The sequence below is a fragment of the Tenrec ecaudatus genome, chromosome 13 (genome assembly GCF_050624435.1).
Source record: "Tenrec ecaudatus isolate mTenEca1 chromosome 13, mTenEca1.hap1, whole genome shotgun sequence".
NCBI lineage: Eukaryota > Metazoa > Chordata > Mammalia > Afrosoricida > Tenrecidae > Tenrec > Tenrec ecaudatus.
Window position 1 is genome coordinate 1371809 of NC_134542.1, and position 19951 is coordinate 1391759.

At 56.6% G+C, this 19951-nt stretch overlaps 2 protein-coding genes across 2 annotated transcripts; one reads left to right on the forward strand and one right to left on the reverse strand.

Moving 5' to 3' along the window:
* Positions 1-7786: 7786 nt before the first annotated feature.
* On the reverse strand, positions 7787-10538 carry LOC142424536 (putative E3 ubiquitin-protein ligase RNF144A). Its single transcript, XM_075529817.1, has 4 exons — positions 10447-10538; positions 9653-9750; positions 8540-8707; positions 7787-8294 (listed from the first exon to the last, which is right to left on the reverse strand). Exons 2-4 carry the CDS (start codon positions 9659-9661, stop codon positions 7800-7802), a joined length of 672 nt encoding a protein of 223 aa, XP_075385932.1. The 5' UTR covers positions 9662-9750; positions 10447-10538; the 3' UTR covers positions 7787-7799.
* A 6249-nt stretch (positions 10539-16787) lies between these two features.
* On the forward strand, positions 16788-19050 carry LOC142424552 (uncharacterized). The gene is made up of 4 exons (XM_075529846.1): positions 16788-16882; positions 17593-17690; positions 18119-18286; positions 18544-19050. The coding sequence occupies exons 1-4, from the start codon at positions 16810-16812 to the stop codon at positions 18994-18996; spliced, it is 792 nt and encodes a 263-aa protein (XP_075385961.1). The 5' UTR covers positions 16788-16809; the 3' UTR covers positions 18997-19050.
* Positions 19051-19951: the final 901 nt, after the last annotated feature.

The window sequence follows — 19951 nt, forward strand, 5'->3', positions numbered from 1 at the left end:
ATGCACATTCATGGCATGATTCCAACCACACAGTCCCATATGCACACAACCCCACATAGATACCCCTCACATGCACAAACCCCCTATGTAACCCCGCAACACCTCCTCACGTGCAGACTCTCTCACATACACACACACCCCTCACACGCAGCCCCGCACACACCCTCAAGTGCACACTCTCACATGCAGCCCCCCACACACCCCCTCACGTGCACACCCTCACATGCAGGCCCGCACACACCCCCAAGTGCACACTCTCACGTGCAGCCCCACACACACACCCTCACGTGCACACTCTCACATGCAGTCCCCCACACACACCCTCACATGCACACTCTCACATGCAGCCCCACACACACAACCTCACGTGCACACTCTCACATGCAGTCCCCCACACACCCCCTCACGTGCACACCCTCACATGCAGCCCCGCACACACCCTCAAGTGCACACTCTCACATGAAGCCCCACACACACACCCTCACGTGCACACTCTCACATGCAGCCCCGCACACACCCCCAGGTGCACACTCACATGCAGCCACACACTCACACCCTCACGTGCACACTCTCACATGCAGCCCCCCACACACACACCCTCACGTGCACACTCTCACATGCAGCCCCACACACACACCCTCACGTGCACACTCTCACATGCAGCCCCACACACACACAATCACATGCACACCCTCACATGCAGCCCCTGCCCTGAGAGATGAGACTCACAGAAGACTAGCTGCCCTGTGGCAGCTCAGGGGTAGGGGCAGGGCTGGGGTGCGGCTGGGGCTGGGGCGAGGGTTTCTGTGAGGGTTAGGGTTAGGGAGTTAGGCTTAGGATTAGGGTTCGGTGGTTAGGCTTAGGGAGTTAAATTCAGTTTCTGCTTCGGGTTAAGGATAGGGTTAAAATTAGGGTTGGGGATATGGTTAGAGTGAGGGTTAGGGAGGGCTTGTGAAGGTTCCGGTGATATTTGGGTTGGGTTCAGACTCTGAGGGGCGGGCACAGAAAGGGTGGGGCCTATAACAGTGCTTTTCCTGGAAATGGCCTGAGCTGAGAACTGAAACTGAAAGATGGCAAGTTCTGCTGTGGGAGGTCAGTGTCAGGTTTAGGGCTAAGGCTGAGGCTGGAGCTGGCGCTGGAATTATGGTTATATTTAGAGCTACAGAGATTTGGTTAGGGTTTGGAATGGGGTTAGATTTAGTAAGTTGGGATTTGGGTTGAGGATAGGTTTGGAGTTTGGGAGTTAGGATTCAGATTAGGGCTAGAATTTCAGTCTAGGGTTAAGGTTAGGAATTCAGGCTTAGGGTATTGGTTTGGGTTAGGGTATGAGTTTAGGGGTAGGAATTTAGGGTTAGGGGTAGAGGGTTGGGGTTTGTGTTCGTATTGAGGTTAGAATTAGAAATTAGGGCTAGGGTAGGGATTTAGGTTAGGGTTAGGTTTACAGTAGAGTTAGTGTTAGAGGGCAAAGGTTATGGTTATGAGATTAGAGGGCTAGGGTTAAGGTCAGGTTTATGACTTGAGGTTTGTGTTAGGGATTCCTGTTAGGGTTAGGGTTTGGGTTCAGAAGGTAGGTTTAAGGTTTAGGGTTAGGACTCAGGTTCAGGTTCGGTAATGGTTAGGTTAGAGGGTTAGGGTTAAGGTTAGGGTTAGGTTAGAGGGAGGGTTATGGTTAAGAGCTTGCACTAAGGACAGAAGCCCTCTGTGTTCCCACCAGGTCTCTACACCAACCTTAGGGGGACAAGGGATCAGTAACAGCGGATGGGGCTCAGTCAATGAATCCCCTTCCCAAATGCTGTAACCTCACCCCAATCTTCCCCAGATAAAAGAGTTCAGCCAGATATGAGTCCTAAGTCATTTATTGCCCAAGCCCCCCAAACGCCCACGATTAGGGGCACTGAGCTGGGTGGCCAGCCCTCCGTGGGGTCCCCGTGGCATCTCTGGTACCGCCTGGCAGCTGCAGCACCATGACCAGGGAGGACTTGTTTCTGATGGCGTAGTCCTGCAGTGTCTTCCCCGTTTCCAGACGCTGGTCAGCGAAGAGCAGTGTGCAGGCTTCAGACTCTAAGGAGAAGAGGGTCTTTCACTCCCCTTTGCAGCTCCGTCCCCTCCTCCACCCAGCCTGGTCCAGCATGCTGTGAGCTGGCAGGCTGCTATGGTGGGTGCGGGCAGGGCTAAGCGTGTCCTCCAGGGAAGCTGACTGAGTGTCTGGGTTCCTGAGCTCACCAGGCCTTCTGAAAGGCATCTCCAGCCCCTCACAGCCTGCACTCCTCACTTAAGGAACCCCTCTGTGTGGCCAGTGTTAGGTGGCAGGAGAGCAATGGAGGTGGTGGGACACACTGGGCTTGGCATCTGCAGGGTTAGAGCAGCCTGGTGCTGGTCCCCAGAGACAGGGCCTCCTGCACAGAGAGGGACAGACACTAGCCCCATAGGCAGTCCACCACACAGACACCTTTCCCAGGGAGCTCCACCTTCTGCAGACCTGGTGTGTGTGTGTGTGTGTGTGTGTGTGTGTGTGTGTGTGTGTGTGTGCAGGACTACCCAAGCCTCTGGTGTAGCCGCAGACAGCCTGTCTTACTCAGCATAATGGGATTCAGGCCTTCTGAATTCCCCTGATGGGGAACGCCGCGTCCCCTCCTTGATCACCTTTGGGTTCAATTCCTTGAACACCAATGCCCATGGACATCGGGCCCAGGGGGCAAAGGAGGCAGGGCCAGCGTCTCACAGGCTCACTCTTGCAGTTACATCCCAGCCGTGGTGGACCTCCGAGGGGGTATGCCCTGTATGGGGACCTTCCTGCTACAGGACTCGGCTCCAGGCCTGGTGGGGTGCTCAGTGTGTAGAGTGCGGGAGGCAGGCTGGCAGGAGGGCTCAGGCTGGGATGTGTTGTGGCTAATCAGGGTTACCCTGGAGCAGCCGGGCCAACTCACTAACGTTCAGTGGGTGAGCGAGAAGGAGAAGTTGTCTTCCTTGGGTTCCTGAGAGCAGGTGACCAGCACACAGGACATCTTCCTAGTGCCCTGTGTGAAATCAGATCCCTGGGAAGCTCATGCCCTGGAAGGGACAATGTGGGCAGGTATAGGCAGGTCTTTGACCTTCACTCCAGTTTCAGGCAGATTGTGGGGCACAGGGTGCACTCTGGGCAAGCAGAGAGAACAGGGAGGTTCTCCGACCCTACGCTCCCATGGCTCCATCGGCCCACCAGTCCTGCCTGGGGCCGCTAACAGGAAGCCCGCAATGTGCACCTGCCAGCTACTGCGCGAGAACCAGGAAGCTCCCTGCTCCCATGGAGACTGTCAGGACAGGGCACCCCGAGGGGCAGCTCTCCTCTGTCCTGTTTGGTCCAGGGAGTCAGAGTCCATGTGTTTTGCTTTTGTCTCGTTGATGTTGAAGGTGCAAAGGGGGAGAGTCTCTGTGCTCTCCAGTCCGTTAAGGTGACCCCGGCAGGCAAGCTGCATGCCTCCGAGGAGAATAGCAAACACACCAACAACTCACCACCATCCGGCAGGGGACTCCTTGTGATCACTGAGGGAGTTGGAAGCCCAGTCTGTCTCCTGAGGAGTTTTGAACTACTGACCATGTGGATCTCAGTCCAATGTGTACGCCCTACTCCACGAGGGCTTCTTGAGTGGTGTAGTAAGTTGTAACAATACAACAAAGACTACACTGACTGAACTAGCATAGGCAACGGTATTTTGGAAGCTTGCTGTGCCTGACCTCCGTCAGGCTTGTTACAGAAACGTTTTCTTCAGGGTCAGCCTCTCACTCACACTGCCCCCATCATCTTGAGTTGCTCACGCCCAGTGGACACAACCAGCTCTTGTCCCTGCCAAAGTTGCCTGGACTCCCTCTGTCTGTCTGGCCCTGGATCAGTCCATCCCTCCCAGAAGAAAATGGCCTTCCAGGTGAGGGTAATTGGCTTGCATGTGGGACTGCAGGAGATGGGACTCCCTATGAAAGGTGGCAGTTTGATGGACTACCCATGGGGCTAGTGTCTGTCCCTCTCTGGGCAGGAGGCCCTGTCCCTGGGGACCCAGCACAGGACTGCTCTATCCCTGCAGAAGCCAAGCCCAGTGTCTCCCCGTCTCCTTAATGTTTCATGTGACACCTTACACAGGCAACACAGAGGGGTCCCTGAGGTGAGGAGTGCAGGCTGTGAGGGGGCTGGAAGATGACGCTCAGAGTGCCTGGTGAGCCCAGGAACCCAGAAACACAGTCAACTCCTCTGGGGGACTTGCCTAGCCCTCTCTCAACTCACCACAGTAGCCTTCCAGCAAACAGGAATCTGGATCTAGGCTGATGGCTCTCTTCTGCTCAGAGTCTGAATCCTGCCCCCTGCTCTTCGCTGACAGGGGTCTGGAAGCGTGAAGACGCTGCAGGACAACGCCATCAGAAACAAGTCCTCCCCGGTGATGGTGCCCAGCTGCCAGGAGGGGCCAGAGATGCCACAGGGACCCCATGGAGGGCCAGCCACAGGGCTCCAACCCTTTGTCCTGGGCTCTGGGGGGCTTGGGCAATGCATGACCGAGGACTCATATCTGGCTGAGTTCTTTTATAACAGGAGAATCTGGGGAAGCGTTCTAGCATTTGGGAAGAAGATTCACACAATGAGCTCCGTCTGCTCTTTCTGATGCCTTGTTGTCCCCTAAGGCTGGTGTAGAGACCTGGTGGGAACACGGAGGTCTTACGTCCTTAGTGCAAGCTCTTAACCATAACCCACCCTCTAACCTAACCCTAATCCCAATCCTAACCCTCTAACCTAACCGTGAGTCTAACCTGAACCTGAACCTTAACCGTTAAACCTAACTTCCTAATCCAAATACAAACCAAAAGCAAACCCCTACCTAAATTCTGAAATTTAACCCTAACCCTAAATTCCTAACCCTCATTCTCGCCTAAAGGCATCAACCTGACCCTAAGTCTAACCCTCTAACTGTAGCCCCCACCATCACTCTAACTTTAACACTTGTTCTACCCTAAACCTAACACTAAATCTTTAACTCTAACCCTAAACTAAACCTCTACCCTAATTCCTCATTCTAACACTACACCTAACACAAACCCTCTCCCTAACCCTTGAACCCTAACCCCAAATTCCTACCCCTAACCTAACTCCCTAAGCATAACACTAACCCTAAATTCCTAAATCTAACCCTATCCTAGACTTAAATCTATCCCTGGTCTGAACCTTAATGCCTTAATGCTAACCCTAACTCGAATCTTATCCTGAACCCGAATCCTAACTCACTAAACCTAGCCCTAATCCTAACCCTAACCAAATTCCCTAACCCCAATCATAAACTAAACCCCAGCCCCAGGCCCAGCCTCAGCCTTAGCCCCAATCCTGACCCTGACCTCCCACAGCGGTACTTGGCATCCTTCAGTTTCAGTTCTCAGGGCAGGCCATTTCCAGGAAAAGCACTGTTACAGGCTCCACCCTTCCTGTGCCAACCCTGCCTGCCTGAACCCTAACAGAAAACCTAACCCAAATATTTTCACTACCTCCCTAACCCTGACCTTGACCCTAAACTTAATTTAACCCTATGAATAACCTGAACCAGAAACCTAACTTAACTGCCAAAGCCTAACTCCTTAAACCTAACTATCTAAGCCTAACTCTCTAAGCCTAACCACTGAACTCTAATCCTAAGCCTAACTCCCTAACCCTAACCCTCACAGAAACCCTCGCCCCAGCCGCACCCCAGCCCTGCCCTTACCCCTGAGCTGCCACAGTGCAGCTAGTCTTCTGTGAGTCTCATCTCTCAGGGCAGCCCGTTGCCTGGAATAGCCCCTCCCAGTCTGACCCTGGGCTTCTCAGCTGGGACCCAAGATGTGGTCCTGCTACAGGGTCAGTGGTGTGAGACCTTTGAATCCTGACCCTTCCCCCTGTTTGGGCTTCCTCTTCCCTGAGGACGCTGGGGACAGCACCCTCCTTTTCACCCCCAGTGTCCAGGAGGAGGTGACCAGGCGTGAGAGGATCTCTACAGTGTGGGGCTGCCACAAGTCCCGTCCAGTTAGGTCAGCCTCACCAGTGCCATGAAGGCAGGGCCCATCGGGATGTCTAGTGGTGGGGAGCAGCCTGGTGTTGGCTATGTCACCCCTTCCCCTGCCCCCGTAGTGTGAACATGGAGGACGATGAGGAGAACTTTGCCAGGACGACAAAGCACAGACGGTGGGGACCTCCTGGGTGCTGAGAAACAGGGTCCTCGTTGTGCATGGCAGCCTGGATGAAATCCTGACAGTCCTTTGAGCCCAAGCATCCAGTTTGGCAACCGGGAGCTCATGGTCTGGGCTGGGAGGGGAGGGGCTCAAAGGGGCCCCACACACTCCCTCACATGCACACACTCTCACATGCACATTCCCTCACGTGCACACAGTCTCACAAGTACATTTCCTCACGTGCACACACTCTCACATACACATTCCCTCACGTGCACACAATCTCACATGCAGCCCCTCACACACCCTCACGTGCACACATCTCACAAGTACCCACGCGTGCACACACTGTCACGTGCACCCCCTTTACATGCACACTCAGTGGTACGAGGTGCAGCCGTCACAGCATACACAGAGGAGAGACCGGGATAGGGCTGTGGGGTCAGAGTGCACAGCAGGGGATGTCAAGACCCCCATTCGGGATTGTGTGATCCATCACGGTGGGAGCCCAGGAGACAAGAGGCCAGGGTGGGGGGAAGTATGACTTCTACTCAGCCAGGGTGCCCTCAGGGTGTCTGCACCCTGCTTTCTAGGCATCGCTGGCCAGACTGGGCACCCTGACAGATGGGCAGCTGATTTCTCAGCGTCCTATTTTCCGGCTTCTCTCAGTGCTGAGACGGGCTTCCTGGTGGGAGGCTGCCCTGCCAGGAAGTCTCTCCAGTGGGAGCCAGTGGGGACAGTCACCTGGTCAATCAAGGGGGCAAGGCCATGTCCAGTGAGTGTGGAGTGTTCTCAGAGACTGGGTCCTTTGCCTTCCCTGTCCAAAGCCTGGGTCCAAATGGACATGCGTCCGCAGGAAGGGGAGTGCTGGGCAGCACTCAATAGGGCCAGCACTGAGCACTGGCCCAGTGAGGAGGACAGGGCTTCCCCCAAGATATCCTTAAACCCCAGGGAGAAGTCACAGCCGACAGACCCACACTTTGTCCCTGAGCCTCTGGGGTCCAGTCTGGACTGCAGCCCCCTCCCCCTTGGGATCTTCTGGAGTGGAGGCTCTTGAGCCAATCTAATGGGGGCTAGTGGACAGGACAAGCCAATTTAGCTTGGCTGGGACTGTCTCCAAGACAGAGGACTCATTCTGACCAGAGCATGCAAGAGGGGCACCAGAGCCCAGGACCCTGGGGGCTGAAGATCAGATGGTCACGGGGCTAATCAGGCAGAGGGAGAAGGGATCTAGGGATGCTACAGCTGTGGGGATTGGGACCCCTCCCTCCACCGTCTCTCCTCCCCCAAGCCCTGCCCCTTGTACTCTGAGCCTTGGGCCCCCACCACCAGGAGCCTCCTAGGTGAGAACCCAGAACACTGAGAGACCGAGTGTCCACACACCAGGGCCCCTGGTTATCCCTGGTGCAGGTGATGGTTCCAGGTGAGTGCGGGGTCTCCGCACACACAGGTAGCGCCGGGATCCCCTGAGCAGTTTACTGACCTGCCCTGGGACAGGTCCGTCCTGTCCCTGCAAGTTACAGTGAGTCTGAGTATGTTTCCTAGCCCTTTATTTGCGCTCTTTCTAGCCGTCATTCGGTCACCCTCCATCAATATATTCTCCCACCCGCCCCCCACCCTATCTCTCCGTCAGTCACAGCTGTTCACAAGATCACACAGGAGTCATCCCGCTCTGGGAGTACCTGACACCGGTTCCACACGGGGATGCGGCTCTGCCGAGGGGCTATGGGCTTGGCACACCACTGAAACCAGGCCCCTGCTTTGGATTTCTGGCAGATGCCCGTCAGCTCCAGGCAGGCAAAGCAGAACTCCACGTGGCAGCGGGTGCAGCTCACGTACTTGCACTTGTCCTTGTGCTCGATGAGCAGCCCGCATGTGGGGCAGGCCCGGATGGAAGGGCAGCCATGGATCTCGCTGTGCGGGAGGTCCTTGGTAGCACAGGAGGCCAGGACGTCCAGGTCCAGGTCCCTGCAGCCCTCGTTGGCACAGCGGTCAGAGGGCGTCCCCGAGCCCTTCCAGGCCCGCAGACACTGCCAGCAGAACTCATAGGGGACCGGCTGCTGGTAGGAGCAGAGGGTGCAGTGCACGCGGATGGTGGTCAGGACCTTCCTCTCCACCAGGCTCTTGCAGCTCAGGCACTGTGGGGAGGGGTGGGCACTGTGTGCGGAGGAGGCCAGGGGGCACTGTTGGGAGAAGGGGGTGGGGCCACGGTGGAGGAAGGAGGGCAGGGGGCACTCCAGGTCACCAGAAGGGAGAGACACCCAGCCCCGGGCAGTGCCAGGAGCAGTACCCAGGGAGCCAAGGTCCTGGACTTCCTGTCCTGCAAGACCCCTGTGGGGACACAGTCTGTGGAGGACCCACCTCCTGGCAAGACCCCACTCACCTCCTTGTAGTCACAGTAGAGTCTCGCTGCCAGCAAGGCCAGTTTCTCCTCAAACTCTCTCTGCTCAGAGCCACTCAGCGAGGCACAGCGCCGCACCTCCGGGTACGACCACCGGGCCCCGCACTTGTTCCCATTGACGTCCGCAGGGCAGTGCAGCTCGAAGTGGCTCTGGGAGACAGGCAGAGGATGGCTGTCACGGTGCCACGGCCGGGAGGTTCAGGCCCTGCTCGGCCTGAGCACAGGTCAAGGCCCCAGAAACAGGCAGAACTGGACACACAGATGCTGTTCTGCCGAGACCATTTCCAACCATGGGCCTTGACAAAGTCAGCGCACGGAGGAGGAGCGTTCAAAGAAGGCTCCACCAAGGACGTCTCCCCCGTGAACCCTTTGGAATTATTGGCCTGATATCGTTATTGATCATTGTAGCTGCTTTTTGGTTCCTGATAATCTTGATCACTTCCCCTTTTAGGAAACAACCGATGTCAGCTGAGGAATATTGCCCGGAAGTTGAGGTCACTCCCCTTCCTATGGCTTTGAAAGATCCGTGTCCTGACTGCGTGTAAAGTGTATTGTATAACACTAAAAACTGGAACCCAGAAACCCCCATTAAGGAATTTATGTTAGGTCTTGAGCAGGCTGAGCTGTTGCAACCGAAACCCACGGAAATCTCAGAGGCTCGTTTGGAAGATTTTTTGCAAGACTCTAAAAAAGTTTATCATCCTCTCCCCCCCCCCTTATACTGGTTACTACATAGGGGGTAGAATATGGTATCCCCCTCCCAAAGAGAAATAGAGTTCCTGACCTTATTTTCCTTATATGAGGGCTTATAATAAGAATGGCATAAGAATAGTTACCAAAGAAGGTGTACAAGTTCCTTTTATAGTTAAAGTTTTATGGAAAGGGTAGAACCAGCAGGTTCTCTTCAGAACCCCAGCCACTCTCTCCGGAGCCCGGAACTATGGGTGTCTGGATTGCATGTCTGCATGGGGGGTCTGGAGCCCCCTTTTCGAACGCAGCCCGGGGCTTTGCAACCTCCCTCCTCCCCACCCCCTTTCCTGCATGTGGGACCAGAGCTCCCCTCCCCTGGTTGTGGGTGTGACCGAGGGCCCCCACCTGGTCCATCAGGCTTCGGCACTAGGCCGTCAGGCTCCCAGGGTCCACAGCGTGCCCACAGCTCATCTCCACCCGCTTCTGGCCATCATACTCGTCCCCTGTAAGGGTCAAGGGACAGTCAGGGCGGCACAGCCACTGGACCAGGGCTGAGGCTGGTCGTATGGGGCTCTGTGGTCTTAGCGGACAAGGGGGTGCTGCCCAGCTCAGATAATATCCCTGGCTATGACCTGGCCCATCACCCTTCTGGGGTCCCTGTACCCACCCACTCACTGCGGTGCAACTGACTGGTCATTTGAGTCCCTGTCCCCTGTCCAGAGCACGGCCTCCCCAGGAGAGGACAGGCTTCTCCGACTCCCCTGTGAATGTGACAGACAATGGGCAGCATAGCCCCTCCCTGCGCCCTTGCCAGCAAAGGCGTCCCAACCTTGGGGTTCTGAGGGCCCCTCTTCCTGCATGCCGCTCAGACCAACATGTCCCATCAGCTCCACCCTCAGACACCACCATCCACCTCAGCCTCCTGGACACAGCACTGCCCCTCCCCTCTCATCCTGTCCCTCTACCCTCTCTCCCCCTCATTCCCCCTCTCCCCCTTGCGTGTCTATGTCAGGCTCAGTCAGTGAGGGGGTAGCTGTGGCAAGCTGTCCCTGGTGAGTGAGATGCAGACAGAGGCAGACTGAGGCATCGGAAGTCTTGTTCACAACCAGGAAGGGGTGAGTCTCATCACCCCCATGCCCTGCGTGAAGAAGCCTGACCAACCTGTCCTCAGGGCCCAGCGCTGCCCACGCCCCCCTCACCCGTGATTTCGTCCTTGCGCGACACGAACTTGAGTGGGGACTCATCAGACTCGTCTGTCTTCCAGAAGCTCATGGTGATTGTGAGCTCTGGGCTGCACCAGGAAAGAGCTGCCCTCAGGTCCTGGCCACTGGGAGTGCAGGCCACGCCCCAGCCACGCCCCTTCAGCCCCTCTGCCCGCAGCCCCGCCCACATGCCCCAGCTGCAAAAGGCAGGGCTGGGGTTTAAGAGACAGTCAAATTTCATCCAAGGCTACCCATGCACAGAGAGGACCCCGTTTCTCAGCACCCAGGATGCCCCCCCGTCTGCGGTTTATCGTACTTGCCAGCCCCCCAGTGGGTTGATGGTCTCCCCATCGTCCTACATGTTCACACTGCGGGGGGCAGGGGAAGGGGTGACATAGCCACCACCAGGCTGCTCCCCACCACTGGCCACCCAATGGGCCCTGCCTTCATGGCACTGGTGAGGCTGACCTAACTGGAGGGGACTTGTGGCAGCCCCACACTGTAGAGACCTCTCACGCCTGGTCACCTCCTCCTGGACACTGGGGGTGAAAAGGAGGGTGCTGTCCCCAGCGTCCTCAGGGAAGAGGAAGCCCAAACAGGGGAGGGGTCAGGATCCAAAGGTCTCACACCACTGACCCTGTAGCAGGACCACATCTTGGGTCTCAGCTGAGAAGCCCAGGGTCAGACTGGGAGGGGCTATTCCAGGCAACGGGCTGCCCTGAGAAATGAGACTCACAGAAGGCTAGCTGCACTGTGGCAGCTCAGGGGTAGGGGCAGGGCTGGGGTGCGGCTGGGGCTGGGGCGAGGGTTTCTGTGAGGGTTAGGGTTAGGGAGTTAGGCTTAGGATTAGGGTTCGGTGGTTAGGCTTAGGGAGTTAAATTCAGTTTCTGCTTCGGATTAAGGATAGGGTTAAAATTAGGGTTGGGGGTATGGTTAGAGTGAGGGTTAGGGAGGGCTTGTGAAGGTTCCCGTGATATTTGGCTTGGGTTCAGACTCTGAGGGGCGGGCACAGGAAGGGTGGAGCCTGTATCAGTGCTTTTCCTGGAAATGGCCTGCGCTGAGAACTGAAACTGAAAGATGCCAAGCTCTGCTGTGGGAGGTCAGTGTCAGGTTTAGGGCTAAGGCTGAGGCTGGAGCTGGCGCTGGAATTATGGTTATATTTAGAGCTACAGAGATTTGGTTAGGGTTTGGATTGGGGTTAGATCTAGTGAGTTGGGATTTGGGTTGAGGATAGGTTTGGAGTTTGGGAGTTATGATTCAGATTAGGGCTAGAATTTTGATCTATGGTTAGGATTAGGAATTCAGGCTTAGGGTATTGGTTTGGGTTAGGGGTAGTAATTTCGGGTTAGAGGTAGAGGGTTGGGGTTTGTGTTCATGTTAAGGTTAGAATTAGAAATTAGGGCTAGGGTAGGGATTTAGGTTAGGGTTAGGTTTACAGTAGAGTTAGTGTTAGAGGGCAAAGGTTATGGTTATGAGATTAGAGGGCTAGGGTTAGGGTCAGGTTTATGACTTTAGGTTTGTGTTAGGGATTCCTGTTAGGGTTAGAGTTTGGGTTCAGAAGGTAGGTTTAAGGTTTAGGGTTAGGACTCAGGTCAGGTTCAGGTAATGGTTAGGTTAGAGAGTAAGGTTAAGGTTAGGGTTAGGTTAGAGGGAGGGTTATGGTTAAGAGCTTGCACTAAGGACAGAAGCCCTCTGTGTTCCCACCAGGTCTCTACACCAACCTTAGGGGGACAAGGGATCAGTAACAACGGATGGGGCTCAGTCAATGAATCCCCTTCCCAAATGCTGTAACCCCACCCCAAACTTACCCAGATAAAAGAGTTCAGCCAGATATGAGTCCTAAGTCATTTATTGCCCAAGCCCCACACACGCCCATGATTAGGGGCTCTGAGCTGGGTGGTTGGCCCTCCATGGGGTCCCCGTGGCATCTCAGGCGCCTCCTGGCAGCTGCAGCACCATGATCAGGGAGGACTTGTTTCTGATGGCGTAGTCCTGCAGTGTCTTCCCCGTTTCCAGACGCTGGTCAGCGAAGCGCAGTGTGCAGGCTTCAGACTCTAAGGAGAAGAGGGTCTTTCACTCCTCTTTGCAGCTCCGTCCCCTCCTCCACCCAGCCTGGTCCAGCATGCTGTGAGCTGGGAGGCTGCTATGGTGGGTGCGGGCAGGGCTAAGCGTGTCCTCCAGGGAAGCTGACTGAGTGTCTGGGTTCCTGAGCTCACCAGGCCTTCTGAAAGGCATCTCCAGCCCCTCACAGCCTGCACCCCTCACTTAAGGAACCCCTCTGTGTGGCCAGTGTTAGGTGGCAGGAGAGCAATGGAGGTGGTGGGACACACTGGGCTTGGCATCTGCAGGGCTAGAGCAGCCTGGTTCTGGTCCCCAGGGTCAGGGCCTCCTGCACAGAGAGGGACAGACACTGGCCCCATGGGCAGTCCACCACGCAGACAACTTTCCCAGGGAGCACCGCCTTCTGCAGACCTGGTGTTTGTGTGTGTGTGTGTGTGTGTGTGTGCAGGACTACCCAAGCCTCTGGTGTAGCCGCAGACAGCTTGTCTTACTCAGCATAATGGGATTCAGGCCTTCCAAATTCCCCTCATGGGGGACGCCGCGTCCCCTCCTTGATCACCTTTGGGTTCAATTCCTTGAACACCAATGCCCATGGACATCGGGCCCGGGGGCAAAGGAGGCAGGGCCAGCGTCTCACAGGCTCACTCTTGCAGTTACATCCCAGCCGTGGTGGACCTCCGAGGGGGTATGCCCTGTATGGGGACCTTCCTGCTACAGGACTCGGCTCCAGGCCTGGTGGGGTGCTCAGTGTGTAGAGTGCGGGAGGCAGGCTGGCAGGAGGGCTCAGGCTGGGATGTGTTGTGGCTAATCAGGGTTACCCTGGAGCAGCCGGGCCAACTCACTAACGTTCAGTGGGTGAGCGAGAAGGAGAAGTTGTCTTCCTCGGGTTCCTGAGAGCAGGTGACCAGCACACAGGACATCTTCCTAGTGCCCTGTGTGAAATCAGATCCCTGGGAAGCTCATGCCCTGGAAGGGACAATGTGGGCAGGTATAGGCAGGTCTTTGACCTTCACTCCAGTTTCAGGCAGATTGTGGGGCACAGGGTGCACTCTGGGCAAGCAGAGAGAACAGGGAGGTTCTCCGACCCTACGCTCCCATGGCTCCATCGGCCCACCAGTCCTGCCTGGGGCCGCTAACAGGAAGCCCGCAATGTGCACCTGCCAGCTACTGCGCGAGAACCAGGAAGCTCCCTGCTCCCATGGAGACTGTCAGGACAGGGCACCCCGAGGGGCAGCTCTCCTCTGTCCTGTTTGGTCCAGGGAGTCAGAGTCCATGTGTTTTGCTTTTGTCTCGTTGATGTTGAAGGTGCAAAGGGGGAGAGTCTCTGTGCTCTCCAGTCCGTTAAGGTGACCCCGGCAGGCAAGCTGCATGCCTCCGAGGAGAATAGCAAACACACCAACAACTCACCACCATCCGGCAGGGGACTCCTTGTGATCACTGAGGGAGTTGGAAGCCCAGTCTGTCTCCTGAGGAGTTTTGAACTACTGACCATGTGGATCTCAGTCCAATGTGTACGCCCTACTCCACGAGGGCTTCTTGAGTGGTGTAGTAAGTTGTAACAATACAACAAAGACTACACTGACTGAACTAGCATAGGCAACGGTATTTTGGAAGCTTGCTGTGCCTGACCTCCGTCAGGCTTGTTACAGAAACGTTTTCTTCAGGGTCAGCCTCTCACTCACACTGCCCCCATCATCTTGAGTTGCTCACGCCCAGTGGACACAACCAGCTCTTGTCCCTGCCAAAGTTGCCTGGACTCCCTCTGTCTGTCTGGCCCTGGATCAGTCCATCCCTCCCAGAAGAAAATGGCCTTCCAGGTGAGGGTAATTGGCTTGCATGTGGGACTGCAGGAGATGGGACTCCCTATGAAAGGTGGCAGTTTGATGGACTACCCATGGGGCTAGTGTCTGTCCCTCTCTGGGCAGGAGGCCCTGTCCCTGGGGACCCAGCACAGGACTGCTCTATCCCTGCAGAAGCCAAGCCCAGTGTCTCCCCGTCTCCTTAATGTTTCATGTGACACCTTACACAGGCAACACAGAGGGGTCCCTGAGGTGAGGAGTGCAGGCTGTGAGGGGGCTGGAAGATGACGCTCAGAGTGCCTGGTGAGCCCAGGAACCCAGAAACACAGTCAACTCCTCTGGGGGACTTGCCTAGCCCTCTCTCAACTCACCACAGTAGCCTTCCAGCAAACAGGAATCTGGATCTAGGCTGATGGCTCTCTTCTGCTCAGAGTCTGAATCCTGCCCCCTGTTCTTCGCTGACAGGGGTCTGGAAGCGTGAAGACGCTGCAGGACGACGCCATCAGAAACAAGTCCTCCCCGGTGATGGTGCCCAGTTTCCAGGAGGGGCCAGAGATGCCACAGGGACCCCATGGAGGGCCAGCCACAGGGCTCCAACCCTTTGTCCTGGGCTCTGGGGGGCTTGGGCAATGCATGACCGAGGACTCATATCTGGCTGAGTTCTTTTATAACGGGAGAATCTGGGGAAGCGTTCTAGCATTTGGGAAGAAGATTCACACAATGAGCTCCGTCCGCTCTTTCTGATGCCTTGTTGTCCCCTAAGGCTGGTGTAGAGACCTGGTGGGAACACGGAGTTCTTACGTCCTTAGTGCAAGCTCTTAACCATAATCCTCCCTCTAACCTAACCCTAACCTTAATCCTAACCCTCTAACCTAACCATAACTCTAACCTGAACCTGAATCTTAACCATAGTTAAACCTAACTTCCTAATCCAAATACAAACCAAAAGCAAACCCCTACCTAAATTCTGAAATTTAACCCTAACCCTAAATTCCTAACCCTCATTCTCGCCTAAAGGCATCAACCTGACCCTAAGTCTAACCCTCTAACTGTAGCCCCCACCATCACCCTAACTTTAACACTTGTTCTACCCTAAACCTAACACTAAATCTTTAACTCTAACCCTAAACTAAACCTCTACCCTAATTCCTCATTCTAACACTACACCTAACACAAACCCTCTCCCTAACCCTTGAACCCTAACCCCAAATTCCTACCCCTAACCTAACTCCCTAAGCATAACACTAACCCTAAATTCCTAAATCTAACCCTATCCTAGACTTAAATCTATCCCTGGTCTGAACCTTAATGCCTTAATGCTAACCCTAACTCGAATCTTATCCTGAACCCGAATCCTAACTCACTAAACCTAGCCCTAATCCTAACCCTAACCAAATTCCCTAACCCCAATCATAAACTAAACCCCAGCCCCAGGCCCAGCCTCAGCCTTAGCCCCAATCCTGACCCTGACCTCCCACAGCGGTACTTGGCATCCTTCAGTTTCAGTTCTCAGGGCAGGCCATTTCCAGGAAAAGCACTGTTACAGGCTCCACCCTTCCTGTGCCCGCCCTGCCTGCCTGAACCCTAACAGAAAACCTAACCCAAATATTCTCACTACCTCCTTAACCCTGACCTGACCCTAAACTTAATTTAACCCTATGAATAACCTGAACCAGAAACCTAACTTAACTGCCAAAGCCTAACTCCTTAAGCCTAACTCTCTAAGCCTTACCACCGAACCCTAATCCTAAACCTAACTCCCTAACCCTAACCCTCACAGAAACCCTCGCCCCAGCCGCACCCCAGCACTGCCCCTACCCCTGAGCTGCCACAGTGCAGCTAGTCTTCTGTGAGTCTCATCTCTCAGGGCATCCCGTTGCCTGGAATAGCCCCTCCCAATCTGACCCTGGGCTTCTCAGCTGGGACCCAAGATGTGGTCCTGCTACAGGGTCAGCGGTGTGAGACCCTAAGATCCTGAGACCCCTGTTTGAGCTTCCTCTTCCCCGTGGACATTGGGAGACAGCACCCTCCTTTCCACCCCCAGGGTCCAGGAGGAGGTGACCAGGCGTGAGAGGGTCTCTACAGTGTGGGGCTGCCACAAGTCCCCTCCAGTTAGGTCAGCCTGACATGAGCCTGGAGGGTAGGGCACACCGGGGTATCCAGTATCAGGGAGCAGCCTGGTGGTGGCTATGTCACCCCTTCCCCTGCCCCCGCAGTGTGAACATGGAGGATGATGAGGAGGACTTTGCCAGGACGACAAAGCACAGACGGTGGGGACCTCCAGGGTGCTGAGAAACAAGGTCCTCGTTGTGCATGGCAGCCTGGATGAAATCCTGACAGTCCTTTGAGCCCAAGCATCCAGTTTCGAAACCTGGAGCTCATGGGCGGGGCTGGGAGGGGAGGGGCTCAAAGGGGCTCCTCTGGGGGCGTGGCCTGCACTCCCAGTGGCCAGGACCTGAGGGCAGCTCCTTCCTGCTGCAGTCCAGAGCTCACAATCACCATGAGCTTCAAGAAGACAGACGAGTCTGATGAGCCCCCGCTCAAGTTCTTGTCGCGCAAGGACGAAATCACGGGTGAGGGGGGCATTGGCAGCGCTGGGCCCTGAGGACAGGTTGGTCAGGCTTCTTCACGCAGGGCATGGGGCAGTGAGACCCACAACCTCCCTGGTTCTGAACAGGACCACCTGTGCCTCAGTCTGCCTCTGTCTGCAGCTGAGTCACCAGGGACAGCTTGCCACAGCTGCCGCCCCCCCCTGACTGAGCCTGAGGAAGACCTGGGGGGGGGGGGTGCCGGGGGATGGGGTAGGAGAGGCAGAGAGAGGATGGAGGGGCAGGATAAGAGGGGAGGGGCCGTGCTGTGTCCAGGAGGCTGAGGTGGATGGTGGTGTCTGGGGGTGGAGCTGATGGGACGTGTTGGCCTGAGTGGCATGCAGGAAGAGGGGCCCTCGGAACCATAAGGTTGGGACACCTTTGCTGGCAAGGGAGCAGGGAGGGGCTATGCTGCCCATTGTCTGTCACGTTCACAGGGGAGTCGGAGAAGCCTGTCCTCTCCTGGGGAGGCCGTGCTCTGGACAGGGGACAGGGACTCAAATGACCAGTCAGTTGCACCGCAGTGAGTGGGTGGGTACAGGGACCCCAGAAGGGTGATGGGCCAGGTCATAGCCAGGAATATTATCTGAGCTGGGCAGCACCCCCTTGTCCGCTAAGACCACAGAGCCCCATACGACCAGCCTCAGTCCTGGTCCAGTGGCTGTGTCGCCCTGACTGTCCCTTGACCCTTACAGGGGACGAGTATGACGGCCAGAAGCGGGTGGAGATGAGCTGTGGGCACGCTGTGGACCCTGGGAGCCTGACGGCCTGGTGCCGAAGCCTGATGGACCAGGTGGGGGCCCTCGGTCACACCCACAACTAGGGGAGAGGAGCTCTAGTCCCACATGCAGGGAGGGGGGTGGGGAGGAGGGAGGTTGCAAAGCCCCGGGCTGCCTTCGAAAAGTGGTTTCCATGCAGGGGGTGTCCCCATGTCAATCCAGACACATCTCTTTCTATCCTCCAAAGACAGTGGCTGGGGTCCTTAAGAGAACCTGCTGGTTCCACATGCAAACTGCAGGCGTGGCCCAGGATCCCCAGTAGGAGGTGGGGTGGGGTTCGAGGTGTGGTGGGAGGTGTTAGGGAACTGGGAACAGTGGCTGTGTGTCCAGTTCCACGTGGGACAGATGCCTGTTTCTGGGGCCATGACCTGTGCTCAGGCCGAGCAGGGCCTGAACCTCCCGGCCAGGGCACCGTGACAGCCACCCTCTGCCTGTCTCCCAGGGCCACTTCGAGCTGCACTGCCCTGCGGACGTCAATGGGAACAAGTGTGGGGCCCGGTGGTTGTACCCGGAGGTGCGGCGCTGTGCCTCGCTGAGTGGCTCTGAGCAGAGAGAGTTTGAGGAGAAACTGGCCTTGCTGGCAGCGAAACTCTACTGTGACTACAAGGAGGTGAGTGGGGTCTTGCCAGGAGTTGGGTCCTCTACAGACTGTGTCCCCACAGGGGTCTTGCAGCCCCTGATGCAGGACAGGAAGTCCAGGACCTTGGCTCCCTGGGTACTGCTCCTGGCACTGCCCGGGGCTGGGTGTCTCTCCCTTCTGGTGACCTGGAGTGCCCCCTGCCCTCCTTCCTCCACCATGGCCCCACCCCCTTCTCCCAACAGTGCCCCCTGGCCTCCTCCGCACACAGTGCCCACCCCTCCCCACAGTGCCCGAGCTGCAAGAGCCTGGTGGAGAGGAAGGTCCTGACCACCATCCGCGTGCACTGCACCCTCTGCTCCTACCAGCAGCCGGTCCCCTATGAGTTCTGCTGGCAGTGTCTGCGGGCCTGGAAGGGCTCGGGGACGCCCTCTGACCGCTGTGCCAACGAGGGCTGCAGGGACCTGGACCTGGACGTCCTGGCCTCCTGTGCTACCAAGGACCTCCCGCACAGTGAGATCCATGGCTGCCCTTCCATCCGGGCCTGCCCCACGTGCGGGCTGCTCATCGAGCACAAGGACAAGTACAAGTACGTGAGCTGCCCCCGCTGCCACGTGGAGTTCTGCTTTGCCTGCCTGGAGCTGGCGGGCATCTGCCAGAAATCCAAAGCAGGGGCCTGGTTTCAGTGGTGTGCCAAGCCCATAGCCCCTCGGCAGAGCCGCATCCCCGTGTGGAACCGGTAGCAGATACTCCCAGAGCGGGATGACTCCTGTGTGATCTTGTGAACAGCTGTGACTGACGGAGAGATAGGGTGGGGGGCGGGTGGGAGAATATATTGATGGAGGGTGACCGAATGACGGCTAGAAAGAGCGCAAATAAAGGGCTAGGAAACATACTCAGACTCACTGTAACTTGCAGGGACAGGACGGACCTGTCCCAGGGCAGGTCAGTAAACTGCTCAGGGGATCCCGGCGCTACCTGTGTGTGCGGAGACCCCGCACTCACCTGGAACCATCACCTGCACCAGGGATAACTAGGGGCCCTGGTGTGTGGACACTCGGTCTCTCAGTGTTCTGGGTTCTCACCTAGGAGGCTCCTGGTGGGGGGGGGGGCCCAAGGCTCAGAGTACAAGGGGCAGGGCTTGGGGGAAAGAGACGGTGGAGGGAGGAGTCCCAATCCCCACAGCTGTAGCATCTCTGGGTCCCATATCCCTCTGCCTGCTCATCCCCCTGACTAGGTGGTCTCCAGCTCCTAGGGTCCTGGGCTCTGGTGCCCTCTGTCCCAAGCTCTGGTCAGAATGAGTCCTCTGTCTTGGAGACAGGCCCAGCCAGGCTGAATTGGCTTGTCCTGTCCACAAGCCCCCATTAGATAGGCTCAGGAGCCTCCACTCCAGAAGATCCCAGGGGGAGGGGGCTGCAGACTAGATTGTACCACAATGGCTCGGGGACAGAGTGTGGGTCTGTCGGCTGTGACTTCTCCCCGGGGATGAAGGACACCTTGTGGGGATCCCTGTCCCCCTCAAAGGTAATGCTCTTCCAGGGCCAGTGTTCATTGCTGACCCCACGGGGTGCCATCCAGCTGTCCCCTTCCTGTAGGTGCATGTCCATTTGGACCTGGGCAATGGACAGGGGAGGCAGAGAGCCCAGTCTCTGAGAGCCCTGCACATTCTCATTGGACTTGGCCTTGACCCCTTGGTTA